This window comes from Mugil cephalus, chromosome 15 (assembly GCF_022458985.1).
Source record: "Mugil cephalus isolate CIBA_MC_2020 chromosome 15, CIBA_Mcephalus_1.1, whole genome shotgun sequence".
Classification (NCBI taxonomy): Eukaryota; Metazoa; Chordata; class Actinopteri; order Mugiliformes; family Mugilidae; genus Mugil; species Mugil cephalus.
This window is the reverse complement of record NC_061784.1, coordinates 2,035,022-2,061,401: the sequence shown is the minus strand read 5'-3', so window position 1 is coordinate 2,061,401 and position 26,380 is coordinate 2,035,022. Positions and strand designations below refer to the sequence as shown.

Here is a 26,380-nt window from a genome sequence, read left to right as displayed (position 1 = left end):
AGGGGGATGTTGCACCACATGATACTTAGTCTAAATATCCAATATTGTTTTTGCTGTGGTAATTAATTATAATTTACCAGTAACAATTCGGTAGCCTCAACATCAAATTGAAGAATTGACTTGTGGTTTTGCTTCAGAAGCCTCTGCTTCCTAATGGGTCCCATGCTATGAGATGCCAAGGCAGAAAAAAAGTGTAAAAGCCTAAAATGGCCACCATACCCTGCTCACCACCACCATCACCAGCAGCAACAGCAGCAGCACCACCACCACCTCAGAAGCCCATCCCCTAGCGTCCGTCCCGTCAATGCACGCTGTATGCGCATGGGCGGAGGAACTGCCGCTGTGCGCTGTTATTATTGTAAGTGTAATTTCTTTTTTACGAAAATGGCGTCTAGTCAGGGAGGTGTGGGAGCTGTCACTGCTCTACAAAGCCATCACTACCCCAGCGGACCTCATTGGAGTCCGGGCATCAACCAGTACCAGCACCAGCAGCAGCACCACACGGCCCGTAGCCTGGACCGGGCTCTGGAGGACGCCGTGTGCTCGGGGATCCTGAACCTGAGCGGTAGGAAGCTGAGGGAGTACCCGGGGATGAGCTACGATCTTACCGATACGACACAAGCAGGTGGGTCTCTGTGCATGCATGAACTGTAGGAAGTGAGCTTCGCGTAAAACGTGCTTGTGAATGAATGCGTTTATGAATGCAGCACGCCTTCATTGTGCATAGATCTGGTCTGGTTTTATGGATAGGGGTGCATTAACGCGGAGGTGTCACTATTTAAAGGGGTACACCCTCCACTGAGCAGACATTTATTACCGCACATATGCTACATCCTGCTCGTAATTGCTATCCACCCACTTTCATCTATCACACCAGTTTAATGCACAAGGGGCTCGGCTGCTCTTGTGTGGTTGTTTTGGTCGACACCGATAGCTTTCAGTCCCCCCACCCCCCGGAGACACATGAATGAGACGGCAGGCGCACCCAGGCAGGCGGGCGCTGTGCAGCGGTTTGCACTTGATTTGGGTCCGGGCAGCAGGAGCACAATATGAATGAACCCTGAGGCCAGGTGTAAATTCTTCTTCACTGAATATACCATTTGTGGAGAGAATGCGATGGCCTCACATGCTTTTTATTTTTATTCTTTCATTTTCGGCACAAGCAGACAAAAGATGCATTGATACTTGCAGCCTCACCCCCTCTGCCTCCATGCCTCCATGCCTGCCTGTATATGCACGTATAGCTCTGGATGTGTCAGACAGAAGGGAGAGACTGGTCTGATTTTGGTTTCAGTTGCAGACTCTTGGTTTAGCTGGTCTTTGATCTTTTATTTAACAGTTTTCTACTGGGTCACCTTGTTCTGCAGTCTGGTCAGTCAACAGGTCAGCATTAGTCTCACGTTTTCTGAAGACTGTGTTATCAGGTCCGGCCATACATACTAAGTTGTATTAGACATGGCGGTCTAGCAAAGGACTCATTTATCTCTGGCAATTGATGGACCCCTCGAAAGACTGTAAGACAAATACAAATTTGCTATACAAAACAATATGGCTGTGGATTTGTGCATCTTTTCGTAGGAGTGTAGACAGATCAAATGAATAATGGGCCTGTCATTATCACTGACATCTAGAAGAGGCTGAATCAATGAATAATAGTCTCCTCCTCTGATGTGTCCACGTGCCATATGGCGTTATAGTCTGTCATGTATGCTTCAGTGCAAGTCACTGGTTTGCTGGAAAGCACAGGAATATTTTACATTTTTCTGCTCCAAGGTTTCCGTACATCAACAGTCAAATCAAACATTTTGTGTTCTGTGTTAATATATCTTTTGAGTCTATCAACAGTCAGGAGAAGCTCCAGAATTCTCCAGAATAAACAGCATAGATTTATATTATGTTGTATATTTATCCCTGCTGATCTAAATCCTTCAATATTTTGCACAGGCTGCACCAAAGAGGGAGGCAGACACAACAGGAAGTTAGTGTGAACCTTTTCTGGGTTCTTGATCTGTTTGTTACAATCCACTAATATCCATCAACTTGCATCTAATCTAAATCTGTCCAAACATCTGTCAAGACTGGATTTGGTAACAACTGCTGTTATCTTGAGTGCATGAGTGTTACATAATAATGATGATGACAATCAAAAGACATGCACGCAAATATTCATTTCTATCTCACTTTTGATCTCTTGCTTTGTATGTGACTAATCCAGACGCGGTGAACGCTCCCATTTTCACATCTTCATTTTGGTGCCTCGAATTAAAGGTGTGCCAGAGGGAAGTCTCACTTCCATCCTTTTTCAGCTGCAATCTCTGCTGTGAAAAGAAACAGTTGCGCGCACAGTTTTACATGTCTGTGGCATTACCGGATCAATCACAGCAGAAGCCATTCAACCTCAGTAAGAGACAAGGTTTCACAACACTTTGAAGATGAACTGCTGTGTAGCTGATAAAAAAAACAAGACTGACTCCTCTGACAAATTTTACTAATATGTGTCATTGCTCAATATTTCCTCATAAAACCTGTTTAAAATCTGAACCCCGTTCCAGCAACATGTCATCAGAAATTAGGTGTTCAATTTCATTCCTTCCTTCCTCAATTTGAGAAAGTTAAGGGATTCACACACAGAGCAGTGTCTAATGAGTGGCCTCCGTCCGACAGCTGAGTAGCAGAAGGAGAGAGGCCTCCTCACACAGGGGTGTCTGTTTGCAGTGTGCCACTGGCAGTTTGTCTCCAGTCAGTTTGTTTTCCCATGGGAAAGCACAAGACATTGCCCTGACCTTCTGGAGAAGGACAGGGGGAGCAGCGCACCAACCTGGGCAGATGTTCAGGTTCATTTCCCAGCATGCCCCTGCCTGTCATTACCTCATCCCAGTGGAGACATACATGTTTGAGTGCGGGGTGTTTGCACTCAAACAGCATGCACTGTGCTTACATGTGTGCATTATTCTCAGTGTAGACTAGCTGCTGCAGCAGCAGTGCGAGCTCAAGGGAATGCTAATAAACAAATGTTAAACGTAGGGCTTTGAGTGAACATAATGAAGATGAGATTATTGGTTTACTTTATTTTCCTTTTATTATGACTGCATCTTAGCATCTGTCGTGTCATCTGTCTTGATCATTTGTAATAGTTTTGTGTATTATTTAAGCAAATTTGAGAATAGGCAGAATCTGCAGTATAGAAAGATATAACTTTCTATACTACAACTTTTGTCAGGTGTCAATGAAGGCATCTTCCATTGTAATTTGATAGCCAAGAGCAGACTTGTCCAAACTTCAGTGGTGTACTATCAAGAGTTGGGTGAAAACAGGTGGCAAAATGTAAATTTGCACACTTTGTTACATTATGTGAGACTTACAGAGCACAGTAAATCTCGCACAGTGTTGACACATTCCTTAGAAGTCTACTTCTGGAAGGACAGTCCACCCAAGGACACACATATCAAGCTGGCATTCTTGGATTGGATTTAATAGTCAACCAGTAAGTACCACTGCTCATTAAAACACAAGTGCAATTGAGGCTGACTCATTCCAAAGGATCCAAGACTCCTTGAAGTTAAAAACTCAAAAGAGTACACTCACCCTACTCCGAGCTCAGTCAAACTTTAATCAAATGTTCTCTGTGTTTCCTGAAAGCCTTTCCTCCTTGTTTATGGCCAAATTTTGTAGAATAGGAGGTATTCCTAGGATGCTAGTTAAAAAAAACTGCCCATCATCACGTTTTAACTCTGTGTAGGTTTTTAACAGTTCAGTTCAATTCAATTTTATTTATATAGTGTCAATAACAATACAAATTGTTTCAAGACGTTTTACAAAAACCGGCCTGCAACCTCCAGAGCAAACCTGAAGGCAGCGGTGGCAGGAAAAACTATAAGGAAGAAACCTCGAGCAGAACCCAGCTCATATGGAGGGACCCATCTGCCTAAGGCCAGCCGGGTAGAAACAGAGAAGACAGAGAGAAAAGAAGAGCAGGAGCAACTAGATAAACAAACTTCTGTCATAGATACATATATCAAGCTGAAGGAAACACGTAGGATCTAATAATACAACATATAACTGATGATCTTATGTAACAGTTTGAGATACACCTCTACACATCGATACAAGACATACTGCTCATAATTATACTATTCAATTTCCAGAGTATTAATCCATTGAAGTTTCTGTATTATTACTGGAGTTTTGGAAATGTAACACAGATATTTTCAGGTACGTTTTACACTGATCAGGCATAACATTATGACCACCTTTCTAATATCATGTAGGTCTCCCTTGTGCCTCCTATTGGTTGAAGAGATGGATCTCTGTGGATCAGTTTGGGATCTAGTGAATTTGGAGGCCAGGTCAACACCTTGTGCTGTTCTTCATGTGTTTTTGTGTGTTTGCCTGTGTCTGACTGCATCCTGCTTGAGTGTCATTGATTTCGGGTGGGGGTGTCTGGTCTGGTCTAGGTGGGTGGTAAGTGTCTAAAATATCTAACTCACATCCACATGAATGGGTCCAAAAGTTTCCAAGCAGAATACTGAATTATGACGACTACTCTAAATTAAGTTGCAGTTGTATTATATTACTCAAATACTTACTCAAATAAAACGAAGGTAGACTTGTTTCTGCTGGTGAAGTAAGGCTACCCCGTTCATTATAGCAAAGCATTCTGTTAATTTAGCAATTCCCAAAACTTTTTTCCAAAGAGTTGTGCCAGAACATTTTGTTATGGGCGTGTCTAAATTCTCAAAAAGTCAGCATGCCTTGAGAAAAGAAAACGTTCATCCTCTAAAACATGAATGTGCTTGTAAACGTCCATACAGCATTTATCAAGAACCAGAGTAGAGAGTTCTATAGTAGCTATCCTTTGTGTTTAACTAAATCCTGACACAAAGTTGTTCCTGAAAGTCTGTAACAGGCTACATCCTGCTGAGTGTCAATATTATTTACTTCTCCAGTCAGTAGTTTTAATGTTGATGGCTGATCAGTGTGGCTGATCAGTGTATCATATGGAGTATATCTGGTGGGGGAGTTCTAGTTTCTGTGCGAGTGCAGTGCTTTGTCTAGACATGGAGCACGTTAGAGCCTGGCTGTGACCCACAGACACCTGCCTCAGCAAATACAGCTGATACAGAGATTGCCTGATCCCTCAGGCACAGACTAGTTTGCACAGCCACCCAAAGTGATTTATACCAAGGATGGCTCATAAATCCCGAGGCATTTTGCACTCCTATAGATGGCCAATCATCAAGCATCTCAATTCCTATCCATAAACCCTTGCTCTGGAAACAGCACTCAAGACCACGCCCCAAACCTGCCAGCCAGACTCAGTGGTCACATCTGCTACAGGGTGCAGATAATTAACCCCAATTAATCACTTTTTTTTTTTTTTTTGGTCATGTTTCCTGCCCTCTTCATCAAACCAAACCCCAATGATCTTTTAGTAATTAAGACCTGTTCCACTGAGGAGATTTCCTGTAGACCTTAAAGGATGCAGTACAATATAAAGATTATGACAGGGTTTTTTTTCACGTTCAAAATCATCCTGTAGCACCTCGCAGTAGAGAGAGCTTGTGGTCTTGCTGTTATCCTTCTTATCCTGTCATCTGGTCAAGAACTCTGTTGGATATCCATTAGTACGGGGTTTGCTGTGTCATGGGAAGACATATCCAGGCATCATCTGCACTGCCAAGATGAATGAAGAGATAGCTGATACGGCGCGAGGGAGCAGCATTAGTGGATTCTTGCTGGAGTGCTCGTCTGCATGGCGGGCTGTGTCCTGCGGGAGCTCTGGGCGACCAGCAGGTGGATTAAAGTCCCACTGTGGGCTGCAGATGGTGCATGGTCTGGGTTGGAGGAGGGAAAAGGGGTTGGAGACGAACAGGAATACAAAGGCCGCCTCCCCCCACTCCCGTCTCTCCCATCGACCCACATGATTCCAGCGCTACAGAAGAATCCCCAGTTGTGGGGCTAGAGGGAGGGATGCAGGAAGGTGGGGGAATTGTCTATATACAGCTGGGTTAAAGCATCAAGGTTTAAGCCTCAGGGAAAGGCAGATTACTCTAAATGGAAAGAAAGCATACCCAGTGACCTTAGCTTTAGTTGTTCCCCTGTGGTAATTTCTGATTCCTTTAACCTCTCGACTTAGTTTGCCCTTTCGCTGCTGACTGTCTCTGTGTCTGCTTCTCACTTCTGCTTATTGACTGCTGTCAGAGCACGGGTCGCAGCTACAGAGTGGTGTATGTCTGGTTTATTGTTGGTCATCCAAGGCTTGTCGGAAATGACAGTTTATTTAAGGTCAGAGACAGAACTCGCTCTTCATGATGTATCGCAGCCTCAGGGAGTATGTATGCACAAACAGTTCAAATGGTATTTGAATAAAAGCTCACTGCACCATTCCTTTATGTTAATTCAGCCACATTAAAATCAGTCACCCCTCACTTAATTGTTCAAGAAACAGTGTTAGCTGCACGTAACTGCATGTATTAAGGTGTTTGCTTTTTTGCAAATAGATAGATGGATAGATTACTTTATTCATTGGTGATACACTTCAGGGCGGTTGGGACAGAATAATTGAAAACTCTCTGTTTATCTGAGTCCGTGCAGCTCCTCACACAAGGTCTGTAATTATCTTCCCACCCAGAGATAATCCAGAAGACAAGACTGCACATACACACCTGATGTGCAGCCATTGAATCAATATGTGTCTGAAGGTGAATTCTGTACAAAGGAAGGTGGCCTTTACATACTGCTCTTATAGGTTCACATGGGTGCTTGTGTCTCCTGTTCAAACAGGAGCTGTTTGTGTCAGGATTTAGTTACCAGAAAACACAAAGGAAAGAATGGATAGATAGCATAGATTTGATGCATTACACGCATGTGCATGGAAGTGTTTTGGGAGGTAGGAGGGATTTAGCAACCTTCACAAGGTTGAGCTGTACCTCCAGCTTTATGCAAAATCTAAAGTGGCGTAGAACTCTTAAGGCTGGCTCGTGATAAATGTTGTATGGAGTGCATCTGGACTGCTGATAGATAAGCATTATTTATCCAAATGTCCAGGCTTCACTGGTACATCAGCACATTTGAATCTTAACAAGCAGATTGTGGTGACATTTACAAGCACGTTCATGTTTTAGAGAATGAACGTTTTCTCTTTTCAACACATGATGCGTTTCTTGTTTTTACACACGCCCATAACAAAATGTTCTGGCACAACCCTTTGGAAGAAAGTTTGAGTATTGCAAAATGAACAGAATGCTTTGTTGTAATGAACAGGGTAGCCTTATTTCACCAGCTGAAAAAAAGGCTACCTTAATGTTTTATTTGAGAAAGCTTACTTTAGATTAGTTGTGAACAGAGAATGGTGAATGTAGCTCTCCTATCCGTGTCTGTTTGAATGTGCCTTTACTTTGACAGTCTTGACAAAAAAAGACACAGAATCTTTAATATTTTATCGTTTGAGCCAGTGGGAGGCTGTGTTCATATTTTCTAATTGAAGAGACCACCTTCATACACCAATCAGCCACAACATTAAAACCACTGACAAGTGCAGTTAATAACATTGATCATTTTGTCACAATTCAGTGTTCTTTTGGGAAACTTTTGGACCTGGTATTCATGTGGATGTTACTTAGACATGTATCACTCACCAAGACCAGACCAGACACCCCCACCCCATAGCAATGACACTGACTAGTGTGGGTTCTCGCCAGGTACTCCTGCTTCACATTTCTTAATTGTTTGTAGGTGTGAGTGTGAGAGTAAATGGTTGTCTATCTCTCTGTGCTAGGCCTGAAGTCCTGTCCTGCCTCTCGCTGGATTAGGTTCCAGCCCCGGGCTAGTGCGCAAAGGTTTAATATAATGTAGGCCCACCCATTGCAGCTAAAATAGCTTCAACTCATCTGGGAAGGCTTTCCACAAGGAGTGTGTTGTGGGAATTGTTGACGATTCTTCCAGAAGTGCATTTGTGAGGTCACCCCCCTACCCCCATAATCCCACTAAACTTCACACTTGGCACAGCGCAGTCAGACAAGTACCATTCTCCTGGCAAAGGCCAAACCCACATTGGTCCGTCAGATCTCTATATGGAGAAGTGTCACTCCAGAAAACGTCTAGTGGTGGTGTGCTTTACACCACTGCCTCAGATACTTTGCATTGCACTTGGTGATGTGTGGCTTGGATGTAGCTGCTCAGCCATGGAAACCTATTCCATGAAGCTCTCTACACATTGTTCTTGATCTAATCTAAAGGCCACATGATGTTTGGAGGTCAGCACCTAATAACTGCAGAAAGATGGAGACCTGGAATTTCATGACTGGACGAGTTGCACACTGGATTTCATTGACTTGCTGAGAGTGACCCATTCTTTCACAAATGCTTGTAGAAGCAGTCTGCGTGCGTAGGTGCTTGATTTTGTACACCCGTGGCCATCGAAGTGATTTGAACCCCTGAATTCATCTATTTGGATGGGTGAGTGAATACTTTTGGCAATATTGTGTATTTCAAGGTCAAGAAGTAATAAGTAAGAGTGTTTTGAGGAAAGTAGTTAACACCCATAATTCCCAGAGGACGAATCATACTGACCTTTTCTCCAGCCATTTAGTTTTTATACCTTCATAAAATACACCAGTCAGGCATAACATTATGACCACCATATTGTGTAGGTTTCCCTTGTGCCTCGAAAACAGTTGTGACTCAGCAGAGAATGGACATGGGCCTTCTGATGGTGTCCTCAGGTGTCCTGTGGTGTCTGGCAACAGGATGTTGTTAGTCCTACCTTGTGCTGTTTATCATGTTTTTTTGACTTGTTCGTAAACCGTTTTTGTATGTCTGTGTCAGGCTGCATCCTGCTGGGGATGGCTGCTCCCATCAAGGAGTGTCATTACTATGGGGTGGGTGTGACAATGAGGAGTCAGGAAATCCAGGGGAACGGGGTATTTAATGCACATAAACAAAGGGGAAACAAAAAGCGCTGCATACGGCAGGTAATCCAGAACTGAACAAAAACCCACAGAAAAACATGATTAGAAAACTCACAGGAAAGAACAAGGCCAGGAGACAACAAGGAGGAACTCTTGAACGTAGCACAACACAGGTAAGTAACACAATGACGTGATGGGGAACAAAGGGAAGGCAGGGCTATAAATACACACAGGGGCTGAGGGATGACAAGACACAGGTGAGACAGATCAAGGGGAGAAACCAATGAGTAATCAAGGGAAATACAAGAGGCACTACAGACAGAAAATTATGAAACTTAACAAAATAAAATATATATTAAAAATATGTAATAGCTGATATGAATGTCATGTGTCAAAATATATATTCCAGTGCAATTAAAATAATGCCAATAATGCCAAGTATAAGAATACCATTAATAACAATGGTAAAGCTCAGACAGTTCTGTGAAAACATCCTGTTTAAATAATTCCAAACATCCAGAAAGAAGAGAACAAAAGAAATGATACTGGAAGGAGTTTCTCAAACAATTTTGACCCATTTATACAAATCTAAAGCCATTACCGTGCCACTCCCAACAAGATTGATGCTATCAATGCTGAGATATTACACTGAAAAAAGCACTTAGACCTTCAAAGCCCAAGGCTATTGGTGTAATCCTAGACCAGTGTTTGATGAAGAAGCACGTTACCCACTGCTCTGTCATGGAAATGTATTGATCGGTCTTTCAAGCCTCTCGTGCCTAAAGCAGACGTACGGTATTTCTTTAACTTCTTTTCCTCCTTGCAGATCTGTCCAAGAATCGTCTCACAGAAATCCCCGCAGAAGTCTGTCTGTTTGCCCCCCTCGAGTCACTCAACCTCTACCACAACTGTATCAAGTGCATCCCAGAAGCCATTATCAACCTGCAGATGCTGACTTATCTTGACATCAGGTGAGCAAACACTCTGCAAAAGTAAATGTTTTTGCTCAGCTTTACGTCTCTCTAGAGGTGCATGTTCCCTATTTCAGAACACTAACGGGGCAAAAATGCTCACATGAAAGAGAGATACATCCTCTTTTGCTGAAACTCAATTCCCAGTGGCCGCATTCTCACTGTTACATGCCTCTGTATACTGTCTGAAATGTAGGTCAATGTTTGGTCTTTCTCTACAGCCGCAATCTCCTGTCGGTTTTGCCAAAATATGTCTTCAACCTCCCCCTGAAAGTTCTGCTGGTGAGCAACAACAAGCTTGTGTCCATCCCTGAGGAGATTGGCAAGGCCAAAGAGTTGATGGAGCTGGTGAGCAGTGTGTTTGCATCAGTGCATATGACCTTATACACTGCATAGTTTAAAACAGGAGTAGTCCCATTTCCTAAGCTTTGTCTCCCCTTGCAGGACGTGAGCTGTAATGAGATCCAGGTGCTGCCAGCTCAGGTGGGAAGACTTCAGGCCTTACGAGAGCTCAACATCAGGAAGAACTGTCTTCACATGCTGCCTGAGGGTAAGTCTGTCGTCCGTGATGTTTTCTATTTTTCTTGCACTTTACAGTCTGTAGATACAACATCAATCATTTTACTGGCATTTATATCAGGACTGACAGTCCTCTTGCCGCCAACACAAACGTCTGCAATGTTTTTTTTTTGGTTTTGTTTTATTTTTTCTGCATGCCATCAAGCAGCGAGTGGTGTGACACATAAACCGACAGTGGCTTGATGTGCCAAACCCTTCTTAAACAAGTCTTCAATGTAAAACAACAAGCAACAAGGCGTCGTTGTTACTGTGTTAAAAATAAAAATACTGTCTAAAATACTAAATACTGTGAGCCACAATGAGAGAAATGTTAAAAATATTTTTTTAACTTTCAGAGGATAAATCATACTGGCTTTTTATCTAGCCATCTGATAATAATAATATAAATGATATTAATTTTTATATATTATTTTTTTTTCAATACATAGCATAATAACAGTATATTGCTATGAAATCTGGTACAGGCATTCATGTATGCTTCAATTTGGAACATTTGCAACACTGGGGGTGGTTGTAATTAGGCAGTATTAGCATCCTCTAGGGGAATTATGTTATTAAACATTTAAGTCTAATAACGGCACTCATTGATAGGGGGCACCACTGCCAGATGAAAATTACACTTTAAGAATTAATCAATTCTTCAAAGATTTGAAGATCTGAAAGATTTGAAAGACTGCATCAATATTAATAATTAGTAATTAATCAGTCTCATCGTATCTGAGGCATCAGTCCTCAGTACAGTGATCATCTAATCCAGCAAAGACTTTTCTGACAACGACTTACGCGAAATATATGCTTTATTTACATAAGTGGAGAATAATGAACAATAAAGAATATGAGGAATAATATAACAGTTGGTATAGAAAATGATGAGAATAACAAGACAAATCAGTTATAGTGAAAGTGAGAAGTGTGAACAAAAATGAGGACGCAAACAGAACCAAATTTCCTAAATTGAAGATTTAGCCAGTAGGATTGTGATTTGTTTAGATTTATCACACACACATCAACTCAAAGATGAATTTACATATGCCCAGCGACTCCACTGTTGCCGCGCCGGATCACTCCGGGTGACCAAGCTGTCCTTGTGAGCTCGATCTCAACCGCGGCGCCGTCGGGGGAAACCAGCGGTACCAGGGCAGAGAGCGGTACCAGAGCAGTTTGATGGTCCTGACCTCGGCGTCACTTACACTTCCGATCTTCCTCAGTATTGCGCAGACAAAGTGGCACTTGTGAAATTGAGACTGATGACGCGTGGTAAAAAAAGTATTTGCCAATAATGAAATTGAAAAATACTTCCGATGGCCGGTCGAAAATATCTACAAAAATATCATTAATGCGTGACTGTCTCGACAGTTAAAACAAAATACAGCTTGAACTGAAGTTGTGTTTAATGTGGTGACAAAAATTCAAGAATAAAGCTTAAACACACCAATAGGCGGACAACGGACAAAATGTTGAGTTAAAAGTAAAAAGTATCATGAAGACAAAGACAAACTAGATAGAACTAAGACAGTAAAACAACAACTGAAAGAGAACTAAGAGAGAACTAAAAGACAACTGGAAGAACTGGGAACGAACTAAAAGACAACTGGACAAAAATGGGAAAGAACTAAGAGACAGTGTATGGTGGAGGCAATGCAGAACAAACTTCTTACTTGTACTTATCCCATCTGTACTTTCAGAGTTGGCTGATCTGCCTCTCATCCGACTTGACTTCTCCTGTAATAAGATTACAGAGATTCCTCCAGCCTACAGGAAACTCAGGCAGCTGCAGCATATCATTCTAGACAACAATCCTATGCAGTCTCCACCCGCACAGGTATGTGCATGCACTTCATGCTCAAGTTTGCGGCTATACGTGACCACTAATATACAGCATTTTCCTGGATGTATCAGATGCGTTCATGAATAGTCTAATAAACCTGGTACACTTGTACCCTCTAGTGGGTGACTGAGCATATTCTCAAAAAAACAGCTTGTGTGAATGATTCCCATTATTTTGCAGATTTGTCTGAAGGGCAAAGTGCACATATTCAAGTACCTGAACATCCAGGCATGCAGAATGGACAAGAAACCAGACACCTTGGACCTCCCTTCTCTAAGCAAACGTTGCCTCCCGCAGCCGCTTACAGATAGGTACTGACATAGTCACCAAGCTTCTTTTCATCATCATGCTGTGAAGCATAATGCACCTATTTATCACTTTTGTATTCTGCATGTTATTGTTCAGAATCATTTTTTTCATTATTTAATACACAAATGTTTTGCATAATTCCAGCATGGAAGATGTTTACCCCAGTAAGAACCACGGGCCTGACTCTGGGATTGGTAGTGACAATGGTGACAAGAGGCTGTCTACAACAGAGGTCAGAGGTCACACACAGCGCTTACTGATGGCATATTGTTTTTGTTTGTTTTTTTCAAGCACAATCTGTGGAAATTGCTGATGCTTTTTTTTGAGCGATGTTAAATTTGTCAGAGCAAGTTTTAGCATTTTAAATCAGTGACCCAAGTGAAAATTGGGTTCTGGCAATAGACAATATTAGCTGAAAGCTGTGAGGCTGTGGCAGGCGAACAGCTCTGAGGGTGGAGAACAACTGTGTCTGCGATGACCTTAAAAGTCATAATGGAAATCTTCAACTTTGATCCACATGCATATAAGAATCCACCTTTGTTCCAGCCAACTCAAAATGCCACACCCATGACAAATCATATGTCATGTGATGACAGCATAACAATGGAAACGTAAACCAGTCTAAAATGTATGAAGGTGTCTGTCTCAAATCACAACTGTAAATCTATCAATGCCGGTGTCAAAAAAAAACACTAAATCATTCTTCTCCTTGTCCTGCAGCCTTCAGATGACGACACTGTCAGTTTTCACTCTCAAGTCTCAGAGACAGCCCGTGCTGATGCCCTCTCACTCCTCTCCAAAATGGACTCTTGCAAAGGTTACCGAAAATAAGTATCACACATTCCCTTTGACAGCAATAACAGAGACACGGGGGTAGTAGAATGAAGTGCCTAAAATATGACAGTTTGTGTGATGAACGCGGATGCTTCCTCCCTCTATCAGATCAGGATCTCTATGACTTTATAGAGCCTAACCCAGATGAAGATCCTGCTCTGTCAGAGTGTAATGGGCAGCAAAGCAGTCATGTGTCTTGTATAAAGGTATGAGTATCTATCTATCTATCTATCTATCTATCTATCTATCTATCTATCTATCTATCTATCTATCTAGATAGATAGCTGCGAAATGGAATTTTTCTAAGGAAACACTGTCACAAACGTGTTTGCTCGGCACTCCTTGCAGATCTTATTTCTCGCATGCATCCCCAGTCCATAGATTTGATTTAAATGAAGACAGCACACCTCTTCCTCTGTCTTTGTTTAATCCATTTCCTCCTCACGTTGACCTCCTTGCAGACTGCACCAGAAAAAAAAATCTACAGTGCCACAGTACTACAGTGCCATTGGACTGAAAAGAATTTTTTTTTAATCCAGTACCAAAAACATTCACTGCATGTGGGCAGTTTTTACAATGAAAAACGATACTAGACATGTCTGTATATTTAAAAACAATTTTTCCCCACCTCTGCTTTCTCTGTCTAACTTTCATCCATCCATCCTTAAAGGAAATCAGTCTCTTTAGTAGACATGCTGTGTCTGTATCTGTTTCAGGAACTGGAAAAAGTTCTTAGCATGTCTCGCCAAAGCAAAGATAAGGACGGTTGGAAAGAGGAGTCAGGGTAAGTTAAATTTCCATCATTATAAGCATTTCAAAATGCCGGCAATCAAGGGTCACTCTGTGGATGTAAGTAGTTTCCCTGTGATTCATTTTAATGAGTCATCTTGTCTGCAAACTTACAGCCAAGTGAAGTAGTAAGAAACGTGCAAGAACAAGCTAGAAAACTAAAGATGCGTTTCAAAATATGAGAAAATCTCGTCTCATCTTCTACCACTAGGTATTCTCACTAGGGTCGTGGGGTTTTTTGGAGCCTATCCCAGCTGTCACTGGGTGAGAGGCGGGGTACACCTTGGACATGTCGCCGGCCTATCACAGGGCTAACACAGAGACAAACAACCACACAAACTCACACCTAGGGTCAATATAGAATCACACATTAACTACAGATGAGATTTAGAGAGAGCCGGATCTTTGGGAGCCGTTCATTTAAAGAGCCATTCAAAAGACTGGTTCATTTGGCTCATTTTTATATTTATTTACTTATAAGAAGCCAGCCTTGGGTTAATTCATTTCATCCTGGAAATAATCACAGGGAGGAATGATGGGCGGAGATTTGGATCCGAATAATTTCGAACTCAGATTTCCCACCAATATTTGAGTTTGAATTATTCTGAAATATTGATTATAGCTTCATTTGACATTTGTGGACGAGATTTTAAAGTCTGATATTGATTCATTGTAAACATTCCATTGCCATATCCCACTGAGTTGACAGTGAGATCACTATTTACCCTTTGTATAAAGTGTGTGTATGTGTGTAAAACGACTTTGACTTATGTTTTTCATGCAACACTTATAAATACACAATAAAAAACAAAGCAGGCTACAATGAAGTTCCATGCAAAAGCTTTTAGTGCAAAAAAGAACATTTTTAACAATACAGAAAAATTCAAAACAATATTTTAAAATTATATAAATTAAATACAATGTGCATACAGCCCACGAGTACTACTAATACAAAATGTACAATGGACTAGTGAACTGTCCTGAGGTGCATATAGTTGCTTTGTAAAAAATTAAAACAAAATAAAAATGCTCCCCATGCTCTCTCAGTCTGCCGATTCCGACGCACTTTTTTTTTTTTTTACTGAGGCACTCACGTGAAGGGAGCGTGCACAACTCATGCAATATTTGCATGTGAAATAAGCCATAGGTATGAACTCAGGGAGGGATAAAAAAAAACGGCTCTCAAACAAACGCAATTCGGTTCCCATCGTTCATGTTAATGAGCCGATTAAGATTTGGTTCGTTCGTGAACGTCACAACTCTACCATTAACATGACGAGCATGTCTTTGGAGGGTGGGAGAAATCTGGAGTACCCGGAGAAAACCCACGCAGTCACAGGCAGAACATGCAAACTCCACACAGAGAGCCCCGAGTTAGACTCAAACCCAAAACCTTCTTAATATGAGAAACTATTTTCTAGTTCAGGAGAAGCAGGATGAACATGTTGTCAGTAATGGCGACTGTGACTCACAACCCAGCGCTTTATGCACCTTTCATCACCCGGTGCAAATATACATTGCCTGCCTCAGTTTTAATTTTTTATTTGTGTTGCTTGTAAACCTGTCTTTGTGGGAACATTTGGGCAAGCTTATGTTTATAGTAATCTTTAAACTTGCACAGAAGCTGCATGAGTTTCTTAATATAATATACATAATAACTTTGAACCTTAATTTTCCCCCAGCTCTGACAAAGAGCAACTAGTTGAGGAAGAGGATGACGAGCTGAAGGAAGTGCTGGATTTGAGGAAGATTGCGGTCCAGCTTTTGCAGCAGGAGCAGCAGAGCAGGTGTGTGGCACTTGGCTCTAGTTGTGAAAAACAACAGCCACTTGGTGGATCTGCGTTTTGCTGCCCTGCTTAAATCCATCTCGTTCTTCCATTACTTTCTCTATGCACTTCTTTGCATAACATGCATATTCATGTTGTCAGACTAACAGCTTATTTGTATTCTTTCTTCTTACCACACTTTCTTCTGAACAATGAGTGACTCTTACTGAGAGTCAGAATATCTGCATGCTGACAGACACTGTACGTATGTCAGTATCCAGATATTTTCCTTACATCTCCGGATATTATCATCACCATCCATGTCATTTGTCCCGTTTCGTCTCTGCAAGTCCTTGTCAAGTCAAGTTTATTTAGTCTCTGGCAACGTTCTGACTTCTCTGACATTCTCTTGTCCTGCCCTTTCTGCCTTGGCTCGGCTTGTGCTTCCACTTGATGCACGGCTTCTAGACGACGGTCCTTAATTTGCAGAGCAGAGAGTCTCATTCACAGACGGAGAGTTACTGGCCGGGCACACAGGTAAAAGGAGTTCCACAGTTATTACTTACAGAGAATTTACATGTTAGACTTCGTAGAGAACCATTCATCAGACTGGTATAGTGCGTGTGTCAGGTTACTTTACACGACTTAAGTATTGCTATTGCTAAGATTCACATTCTGAAATGAGTATGAGAAAATAACTGATTTGATGCTTGAATGTACGTGAATGTTTCAAACCCAAATGGAAAATTAGAAATCAGTGCCATTGTTAAAAAGAGGAACAGCCTAAACATATTCTCAGAACACTAATCCCATTTCTTGCAAAAAAAGCCTGGTGTTGCTCTAATAGTCGAAAGTCAGTTGAATGTGACTCAGCCCACTTGATTAACCGTTTCTGAATAGTGTCGTTGTAGATTATTCATTCTGGAATTAACACAGTTGTAGGAGGTCTTGTTTATACAGTCACTATTGCTATATCTGCAGATTCCTAAGTCACTCTGGAAGCTCCGGCAGCAAACCCAGAGTCCCACCTCAGACTGCCCGCAGGTACGTAGCTCACTGTACAGACTGAACCAGAAAAGGTCGGTCAGAAGGTAGGAAACACTAGAAACTGTTATTCTCAATCCTGATTTTTTGACCACACACCATGCTGCACCATGTTAGTAAGATTATATCTTATGTCCCTTTTGTATTCATCATCTCATCCAAAACAGAGAAGGTATAATCGGCATTATTAAAGTTTTTTTCCTTTTAGAGGTCATGTTGAGATTAAGTATAACTTCTGACCTTAACCAGACATGAAATGACACAAAGAATATGTCCATCAGACTGTGTTTTATATTTTTCTGTGAATAAAACAAAACCATTGTGATTATTTTAGCGCTTCTCTAGATGAAGGGAGTAGTGGAGCGTCAGTGCTGAGTGGACAGGTACAAACTCTTTCTCTCTCTCCTAAGCAAACATACTATGCTCAAATATGGCAAATTAGCCACATCTTCCTCCGTTTATCATTGTTCCTTACATTCCTCGTGTGAAGTTTTCTATCTGGAAAACACAAGAAAAAAATCTGACCAAAGAACGTCACAGATAAGATTTCAGTGAAAGAATAATTGTTCTGATATGATCTGTGTGCATTCCCAGCCCTCATCCTCCTGCTCCTTCGATGGCAGCTTGAAGACAGACCAGTCGGATTCAGAGCCGAAGTGGCCTGAAGTCCCACCTGTCCTCAATCAGAATGAGGACCGCAGGCGGAACAAGTACCTGAGAAAGGATTATCTTAAGGTATAAATGTGTACGTGTGTCAACTTCCAGATGGTGATTTAACCTCTATTGGTGTTATTTGTATTACGCCAAGCATAATGTTTTCACTCATCTGTGTTATCACAGACATCATCTCTAAAAATGTGTATTGGCATCCCACAACTTGAAAATGAAAGTCGTTTGAATTCATAGTGCAGACTGAACTCGTTACATTTACTCCCAGACTTCTTACCCAGAGAAAGACAGTTTTTCAGAAGAAAGGTGCAGTTATTTTGATGAGGCATAACATTGCGTAAGAACGTACTGTTATCATATTTTGTATCTTAGTTACTATGAAGGTTGCTTCATGAATCAAACGGAAGACAAGAACTTAAAAGAAGTGAAACTATTCTTTTTAATGATTTAACGGTTTGTCTTTCTTTTCCTGACAGTACAAGTGTCAGAGTGCTCGAAAAAGCTCCAGTGGGAACGATGACTGTGAGGTGGGTGGAAGAGACAGTTAGTGCGTTTACATGCACGTGAAAAAAAAACTAATTATTGCCTTAATCGGACTATAACAGGAGAACTTAAGTGCATGTAAACACGTTACTCACGTGTTTACATGCACTACACGATTAAAATCGGAGTTCTCATTATCCGATTGAGACGCCCAGATAATGCGATTGAATCGAACTTTTCAATCGGATGATGCATGTGCGCATGCTCCACGACCGCCTCGCTGGCGTGTGACCCCGGAACAAAAACGTCCAAGAAAGCCGGTCGCAGAAGACGAAGAAGAGAAACGGAGCCGTCTGAGGGATAGCGCGGATCTTACCTGCACCAGAAGAAGCGAACATTACGTACAAGATTAAAAATGTAATGTACTATTATCCGTCTGGTAGTTGTTTGAAATGCCGCATGAACGACTCTTGTTTATTATATCACGTAACAGGCCAGCCGGAAATCGGGCCGTATTGTCGTGGTATTAACCCGCTGAAAAGACACGTATCGACACCTAGTGTGGAAGAAGAGAACAGTTATTCGATTTTCTTGTGCTGCATGTAAACTGGGTCAAGTCCCAAAATCTTATCATTTCAAAATATAATTCCTTTCTCTGATTTTGTTCTCAGGAGGGATTGCGCAACACTGATTTCAGCACCACTTTGACAGTGTTTGGACTAAAGCCAAGATCAGGTAAGACAGACTTGTTGTGTGACTGCTATTGTCTTGACTTTTTGGCTCTGTGTTTTTTTCCTTTCCACTGCAGTTAAAGTTCTGTAACAGTTTGTAAATAGATTGTGGCAGGAATGTTTCATGAAAATACGTGAGTAAAATCACACCGGGCAAGTCTGTCTCTGCCATGTCTGACATTAATAACGAAAACAGACTTTTATAGGATAGAATGTACATTAATTGCACAAAACAATTCTTTTTGTGTGCTTCTTTGTGTGCTTTTTTTACCGAAGGCTCTTGCCAAGTCTCACACAGTATTTCCTTCAGTGTGAGTGCTGTTGTCACCATGTGAAACCCTGTGAAAAACTTTTTAGGTGGAGTCCCTGCATCCTTTCTCTGGAAGTGTTATGGGTTTTCTGAGGAACTGTTGTGACCTCTTCTGTGCCAGAAGAGCTTTATTGTGCGCTATTAATTGATGCGTCAGTGAATTGATACATCTTTATGTGCGGGGAAGTAAAAGCTTTTGCTTTTATTCTTTATGTCTTTTAATTAGTGTTACTCATGCACGTGCATGCATTAACATGTAGATTATCATTTGAGTATATCAATAGTTTAGTTTTGAGAAAACAATATCACCTTCAAAACCTAATAAACCATAAATATACCTCAACGCTCCATATGTTTGGCAAACTACAAGAAGTGCAAAACCACATACATGGAAATACTCAAGTAAAAGCACAAGTCAAACATATGTGCTGTACCAGTGACAGACACACCTTGAAGATGAACTGTTGCAACGCTCTATTACTGTTAGATATGTATGCTGAACAAGTCGTGCCTGTTTATGCGTGCCTTTTTATCATTTTAAAAACACAATAGTCAGCTTCACATGAAACCTGGGGACAAATGTATTCTGCTCTGTTGCCTTTTGTCCTTACTGTGTACAAGCTGCAGGTTTATCCAAGTAGCAAAATGAATTCCATAAGTCAGGTCTCCGGTACCTTCACTGAAAATAAGCTCTGAGGTAACTGCCTGGTAGATCCGAGGCTTAAAATCTCCAGTTTGAATGGACACTCTATTTCCTCCATGTCATCCCCACTGTCTCACCCTTACTCTCTCCACTCTACTCATCTATACAATAAAGCTGCAAAAAAAAGCTGCCAAAAAATACTTCAGTTCTAACAAACCTTTTGAGAAACATTTCATGGGAATGATTATGTTGCAGCATGAGAAGGGAGGTTAAACTTTGATACCAGAAGTGTGAAGTGTACCCAGACCACTTATGGAAGTCATTGGAATAAGTCTTATTTCTTCCCACTGTGGCCTTTGTTTCATAGCTTTATCCCATGCTCCTGATAACAGTGATCACTTGATTAGATATCACTGTGAGTAATGGTTTTGGCAGCCCTTTCTAGTTGAAACCGTTTCTCATCATGGGGAAATGAAACAGACTTCAGGTGGCCTCAGGCTGACCCTATTATTTAGAATCTGTTTTCACTGAAACACAAAACAGTCATTCATTTATTATTCCAGCCTTCACCAGAGCAAGCCGTCAGGAGTACAGCTCAACAGACCCCAGCTTCACGATGAGGAGGAAGATGGAGCACTTGAGAGAGGAAATGGAGCAGATAGGACTCTTGCGGCAGGTCAGACACCATGCGGCTTGTTTATGCCTTTGCCTCTCGCACAGGTCAATGGAGGCCGAAGCCTGTCAGTTCCTGCTTTTGTCCAAAATGTTTACTCCTTTAAATAAGTAAAAGCATCTAACTCAGATGTCCAGAGTGTTTCCAGTTTGCAGTCACAACAGAGTTTGGTTTCTAAGGAGTCATAGGGTCACAGTCTACCTGCCATACACAGACTCATCTCATGCATTCATGCAGTATGGCGTACTGTGTGACTTTATTCTGATCATTTAAAAAATAAATAAAAATAAGTCCAATGCAAATGATTGTTTTTAATAATCCCGTCCTTGTAGCTGTTAAGTGACAAAATAATGAAACAGACTAATCAAGGATTAAAAAATTAAATGATGAATATGAGTACACTGTGTTGAATTCCGTCAAAACGTAAGTAGTTAAAAAAAGACAAGTGGTTAATTAGCAACATGTTCATGTTGCTGTGTGCAGAGCAGCCATGTCGAGTGTCGATAGTTGAAACCAGAAGTTTACATAAGGCACGTAACCTTTTTTTTCTCACCATCTAACATTAAATCATATTAAACTTTTCCTGTTTGTGGTCAATTAGGATTACCATAATTATTTCTATTTGCTAAATGCCAGACAATTTTTTATTACTTTCTTGAGAGTCAGAAGTTTATATACATACATACATACATACATACATACATACATACATATTTTATTAGTATTTGGTAGCATTGCCTTTCAACTGTATGACTTTGGTCAAATGTTTCGGATGTGCTTCCACAAGCTTCTCACAATAGTTTGCAGGAAGACAGAACTGATGTAACTGAACCTAGTTTGTAGGCACCCTTGCTCGCACATGCCTCTTCAGCTCTGTCCATACATTTTCAGTAGGATTTAGATCAGGGCTTTGTGATGGCCACTCCAAAACATTGACTTTGTTATCCTTAAGCCATTTTGTAACCAGTTTGGCAGTATGCTTAGGGTCATTGTCCATTTGGAAAACCCATTTGCGCCCAAGCTTTAACTTCCTGGCTGATGTCTTGAGGTGTTGCTTCAGTATATCCACATAATGTTCTTTACTCATAATGCCATCTATTTTGTTAAGTGCACCAGTTCCTCCTGCAGCAAAACAACCCCACAACATGATGCTTCCACCCCCATAATTCACAGCCGGGATGGTGTTCTCAGGCTTGCAAGCTTCCCCCTTTTTAGTTTCATCAGACCACAGAACATGTCTCCAAAAATTAAGGTCTTTGTCCCTGTGTGCATTTGCAAAATGTAATCTTTTTTCTTTTTTTTAATGTTGGAATAATAGCTTCTTCCTGGGAGAGTGGCCTTTCAGCCCATGTCGGTAAAGGACTCGTTTCACTGTTGATAATGACACACTCTTATCAGCTTAAGCCAGCATCTTCATAAGATCTTTAGCTTTTGTTCTTGAGTTGATATGCACATTTCAGACCAAAGCGCAGACACAGAACCCATCTCCTTCCTAAGCGGTATGATGGCTGGACATTCCCATGGGGTTAATACTTGCATATAATTGTTTGAACAGATGAACGTGTCACCTTCAGGAATCTGGAAATTGCACCCATGGATGAACCAGAGTTGTGCAAGTACAAAATTTTCTTCCTGATATCTAAAGACATGACATCATCATCTGGGCTTTCCCAAATTGTTGAAAGGCATAGTAATTTTAGATTATGTAAACTTCTGAGTAATAAGTAAAAAAAAAAAATTGTCTAAAAAAATTATTTAGCAAATACAAAGAATTTTAATCTAATTAACCAAAAACAGGAAAGATTTAATCTGATTTAATGTTAGATGGTGAGAAAAAAAAAACGTTATCTGCCTTTTTATATATAACTTTATGTATAAATTTTTCAACTGTATATTTCCAATAATGTCCAGTGTATTTAAAACAGTTTATTTATTTATTTATTTATTTATTTTTTGAAACAGCAGCTATTACAACATTCTACTGGTTGTCTGCATTTCTTTCTTTCAAAAATGGGGAGTGCCTTAAACAACTAATTTCTGATGGCTCTTACATGCCACCTCACAACAAGTGTGATGCGTCACCTGCAAGCACATGCATGTACATCCTTGTGCATTCCTGAAGAACAAAACAAGGACCCAGCTGTAAAAGAAAAAGAAAAAATTCCACTAAATACGTGTCCTCCATATTATTGAGTAATCGACAGCCCTGTCTGCTCCAACCAGACCCGTGTAATTGCAGGGATTAAAGCAGCCATTTGCAAAAGTCTATAGGAACGCAGAATCATGTTTTGCTAAAGTCACATATTCTATTCTGAAGGATCTGCTTCTCAGAACTCTTGTCGGAGGAGAACTTGACTCTCAGCAGCAAGTTAGAGACTGTCAGACACACCTACACTAAGTAAGAATAGTTCCTTTGGCACAGTAACAAAGCGAGACAGGAGAAAGAAAACACCTCAAAGATAAGATTCTGCCGTCTGTGATCTACCTCCTCCAGAAAATTCAAGCTACGGGGTGGTCACATGTCAGGAGAGTCAGAAAAATGCTTTCACAGTTAATTAAGCAAAAGAACTTGTCATCACCTGAAACACAAATATAGTACAAACAGGGATGGTCAAAACATATTAAAGGGATGGTCAAAACATATTAAAGGGGTGCTCAAACTCTCCGATTTGGGAAAAAAACTGATATTATCACACGAGTGACAGAAGTTGTGGGCTTTACCTCATGGTTACATGCCATATGAAAAGACAAGATGTCCTGATATGTAGGAAGCAAATGTATTTCTACAGTACTCTCTCCAAAACAGCCCTTTCCAAAAGGTACAAAGGACACCCAGGTGATAGTAGAGACAGATGTAATAGTGTTGAAGAACAAGGACACAACATCTGTTCCAAAGTTGAGAGGCAGCAAGAGAAGCATCAGGCATGTGCTCTTATTGGCAAACCCCACAGTAAACAAGTAAGGAATTAAACATGGATTCAGACACAGATGTGTGCACAGCGTAACTGACTAGTCATCCACTCTGACAGTTTCTGTCACATCAAGGTTGGAGAGTGTAATTAAGGAAATGTGAACGGTAGCAAGATTAGCAGATTACAGTTGTCAACATGACCTAATAGAAGTGTGGCAGTATTTGGAAAGATTGAACACACTGTAAAAACGCTAACTTAAATAAGTTTGCCAGAGTCTTAACTTTATTTTAACTGACCTAATATTTAGTATTTTTGGAAATATTTTGGAAGTTATCAGCTTCAACTAAACTTTTTAAATTTATTTGGTGAAGTTGATCTCAGTCCATAATATGTGTTGCAAATCAACAACTCAACTGAAAATCTGAGCAAATCACATTAAAAAAAAAAAAAATATATATATATATTGATATATATATATATATACACACACACCGTCTATACATATCTTCTATACATACCGTCTATACCGTATGTATATGTGTGTGTGTATATATCCTTAAAAACTTAAAAATCTATTGCAAAGAGTTTTACTGGCCTTCATTTTAACAGTGCAGTGGTTTGACAATCAGATGAAAGCAGCCGATACTTTGGAATTTAGAGGCTTCCAGGTTTTCCTGGTTCACAAAGTTTTGAAACACAGCCCAGTTTAGGGAAAGTGTACGCATCGTCATGTTGGCAGAAAGCAACGATAATCATGGGGATAGCTGACAGAAAGCCAAAACAGTGTGCATAGCATGGAGAGCCTCGCAAGGATAAACACGAAAACACAAAGATGTTTGTTATCCAGATGGGATTCGGATTCAAAGTGGCTAAGTTAATTCCACAGAACAAGTCACAGTTATATACCTTAAAGAATCACACTCTTCTCTAACTTCATGGCAATTTGTATGAAAATAAGAATGGTGAACTAGATAAAAACAGCTAAAACAAGCAGGCACAAAATCTGTCTGTGGTGATATATGAGCAAAGTCCCTTCTCTCGTTTCAGTGCTCTTCTACTAGAAATCCACACTAAACTGATCTATTTCTGTTCTTACTGTCAATTCCCATGACTGGATTTGATCCCAACAACTGATGTCTTTCTCAAAATGGCAACTATGTTCACTGGTCATTGACCAATTTCAGCGTTTAGTGGTTTTCTTGTCCGACTTGACCTGAAATTTCCTTCTTCACCACAGAAACAATGCCCGACTGTTTCCAGGGTCAATAGAGCTTTCAACATCAATAAAATCATTGTCACAGAAGGAGAGAGATCACAGTCATGATATCCAGATCCAAGAAAATGCTCTGACTGGAAACTACAGCTGGGCAGAAGCAGATGGGTTTCAGAATACTGAATGAATGAGTATTACATTAAGAAAAGACAATGAGACAATGCTGAGAGCAGAGCAACCTCTCATCATTACATAAAAAAAATAAAAATAAAAAAAAAGACTTAAAAAATATCCTCCTACAATGATCTACAACGTCTTTGAATTTATAGTGATGTTAAGTGGTGTCATATTAGTCGGGAACGGTCATGCCCCATCCTTTTCCTGTATGCTCTGATTTCATCAGATAAACTGAGATATACTTTTTGAACTCTGCCTTACGAGCTACAGGACCTGGACTTTGCTGACAACAATTCCAAGCCACCCTCATGTACAAGAACAAACAGGCTTGGCAGGTGGTGAGCACTGTTCAGATATGCTGTCTTTCAACAACTACTATGATAACGGTTACTATTTAAGACTTGTGGCTCTGCATAAAATAATCTAATTGGTAGCACCTGCCTTATTTTTTCTATTAAACCAGGAAAATATTTATAAGACTTGTGGTTGTGTTATATTATCAGGAGATTTGGAATTACTGAATCTGGAATTAGAGAGTAAAATTATTGAAGTTGTTATCCTGTTATTGAACAGCAGACTGTGAGATTAAATATTTGGCAGTTAGACTCCAATGAAAATACAGATGTAGGTAGGAGATAGGAAATGGACTCCCTGGAGTCTACATGCTTCTGGTGGTGTGACAAACATGACTCAACACAGACTACAAAACTCTTCTCATGAGCCGATTTGTACCCACATGCATTTCTCTGGGAATGATTAATTAAAAACCAATTCACTCCCCTTTTTACCCTTAATTTGTTCTTACAGTATATCTTTTGTCAGGGCAGTAATATTTGCCAATGTGTCTGCAGAACATTGAGTCCAGACTGAAGGTGCTGCTTCCAGATGATGTTGGAGCTGCTCTGATGGACGGAGTTGTTCTTTGCCATTTAGCAAATCACATTTGTCCTCGGTCCGTAGCCAGCATCCATGTGCCATCACCTGCAGTGGTAAGCACGTCCGAAACAAGTCCATATGAAACTGAATTGACCTTTCATGGTCATGGTGGTTACATAAAAGTGGTGGTTCCCAACCTGGGTTTCGCGCCCCACCAAGGGGTGGGGGTGGGGGTACCAGAGATCGCAGGCGGTGCACCAGAACTTGTCTGATCTCAGCTCGCCATGTCTCACCTGTTCCACCACTCACCAGTTTTTTAAACTAGTAGTGCGTGTGTCTCCTACATGTAAAATGCATGTCTTAAAGTGACTCTGTGTCAGATCTCTGGTGTGTGGCAGTCAGTTGAGCAGTCAATTGAGTTGGTCCACAAGTAAGGAGGGCGCTGCAAGGAATACAGGTTGGGAACCACTGACCTACATGGCGGTACAATTAGCGGTATGTTTCTCTGTGTTCTACTTTTAATTCAATAAACTAACATCATTGATATTCTGACTTCCAGCCAAAGCTAAGCATGGCTAAATGCCGTCGGAATGTTGAGAACTTCTTGGACGCCTGCAAGAAGCTGGGTGTCCCACAGGTATTTAAAGCACACTCACAATGTTGT

At 40.8% G+C, this 26,380-nt stretch overlaps 1 protein-coding gene across 2 annotated transcripts in view; it reads left to right on the top strand.

Moving 5' to 3' along the window:
• The first annotated feature begins 224 nt into the window (after window positions 1-224).
• Window positions 225-26,380, top strand: part of lrch2 (leucine-rich repeats and calponin homology (CH) domain containing 2) — a 32,028-nt gene continuing 5,872 nt past the window's right edge. Inside the window, exons 1-20 of one of the 2 annotated variants that reach the window (XM_047606979.1) lie at window positions 226-625; window positions 9,736-9,880; window positions 10,102-10,228; window positions 10,325-10,430; window positions 12,145-12,281; window positions 12,468-12,598; window positions 12,741-12,828; window positions 13,317-13,413; window positions 13,539-13,636; window positions 14,147-14,214; window positions 15,902-16,006; window positions 16,454-16,522; window positions 16,967-17,029; window positions 17,364-17,412; window positions 17,624-17,764; window positions 18,175-18,225; window positions 18,853-18,916; window positions 20,429-20,541; window positions 25,692-25,829; window positions 26,276-26,353. In XM_047606979.1, coding sequence (XP_047462935.1) covers window positions 316-625; window positions 9,736-9,880; window positions 10,102-10,228; window positions 10,325-10,430; window positions 12,145-12,281; window positions 12,468-12,598; window positions 12,741-12,828; window positions 13,317-13,413; window positions 13,539-13,636; window positions 14,147-14,214; window positions 15,902-16,006; window positions 16,454-16,522; window positions 16,967-17,029; window positions 17,364-17,412; window positions 17,624-17,764; window positions 18,175-18,225; window positions 18,853-18,916; window positions 20,429-20,541; window positions 25,692-25,829; window positions 26,276-26,353 — 2,178 coding nt within the window. In that variant the 5' untranslated portion in view covers window positions 226-315. Of the gene's footprint in view, window positions 626-9,735; window positions 9,881-10,101; window positions 10,229-10,324; window positions 10,431-12,144; window positions 12,282-12,467; window positions 12,599-12,740; window positions 12,829-13,316; window positions 13,414-13,538; window positions 13,637-14,146; window positions 14,215-15,901; window positions 16,007-16,453; window positions 16,523-16,966; window positions 17,030-17,363; window positions 17,413-17,623; window positions 17,765-18,174; window positions 18,226-18,852; window positions 18,917-20,428; window positions 20,542-25,691; window positions 25,830-26,275; window positions 26,354-26,380 lie in introns of both variants that reach the window. The other variant, XM_047606981.1, reaches the window with a different exon arrangement.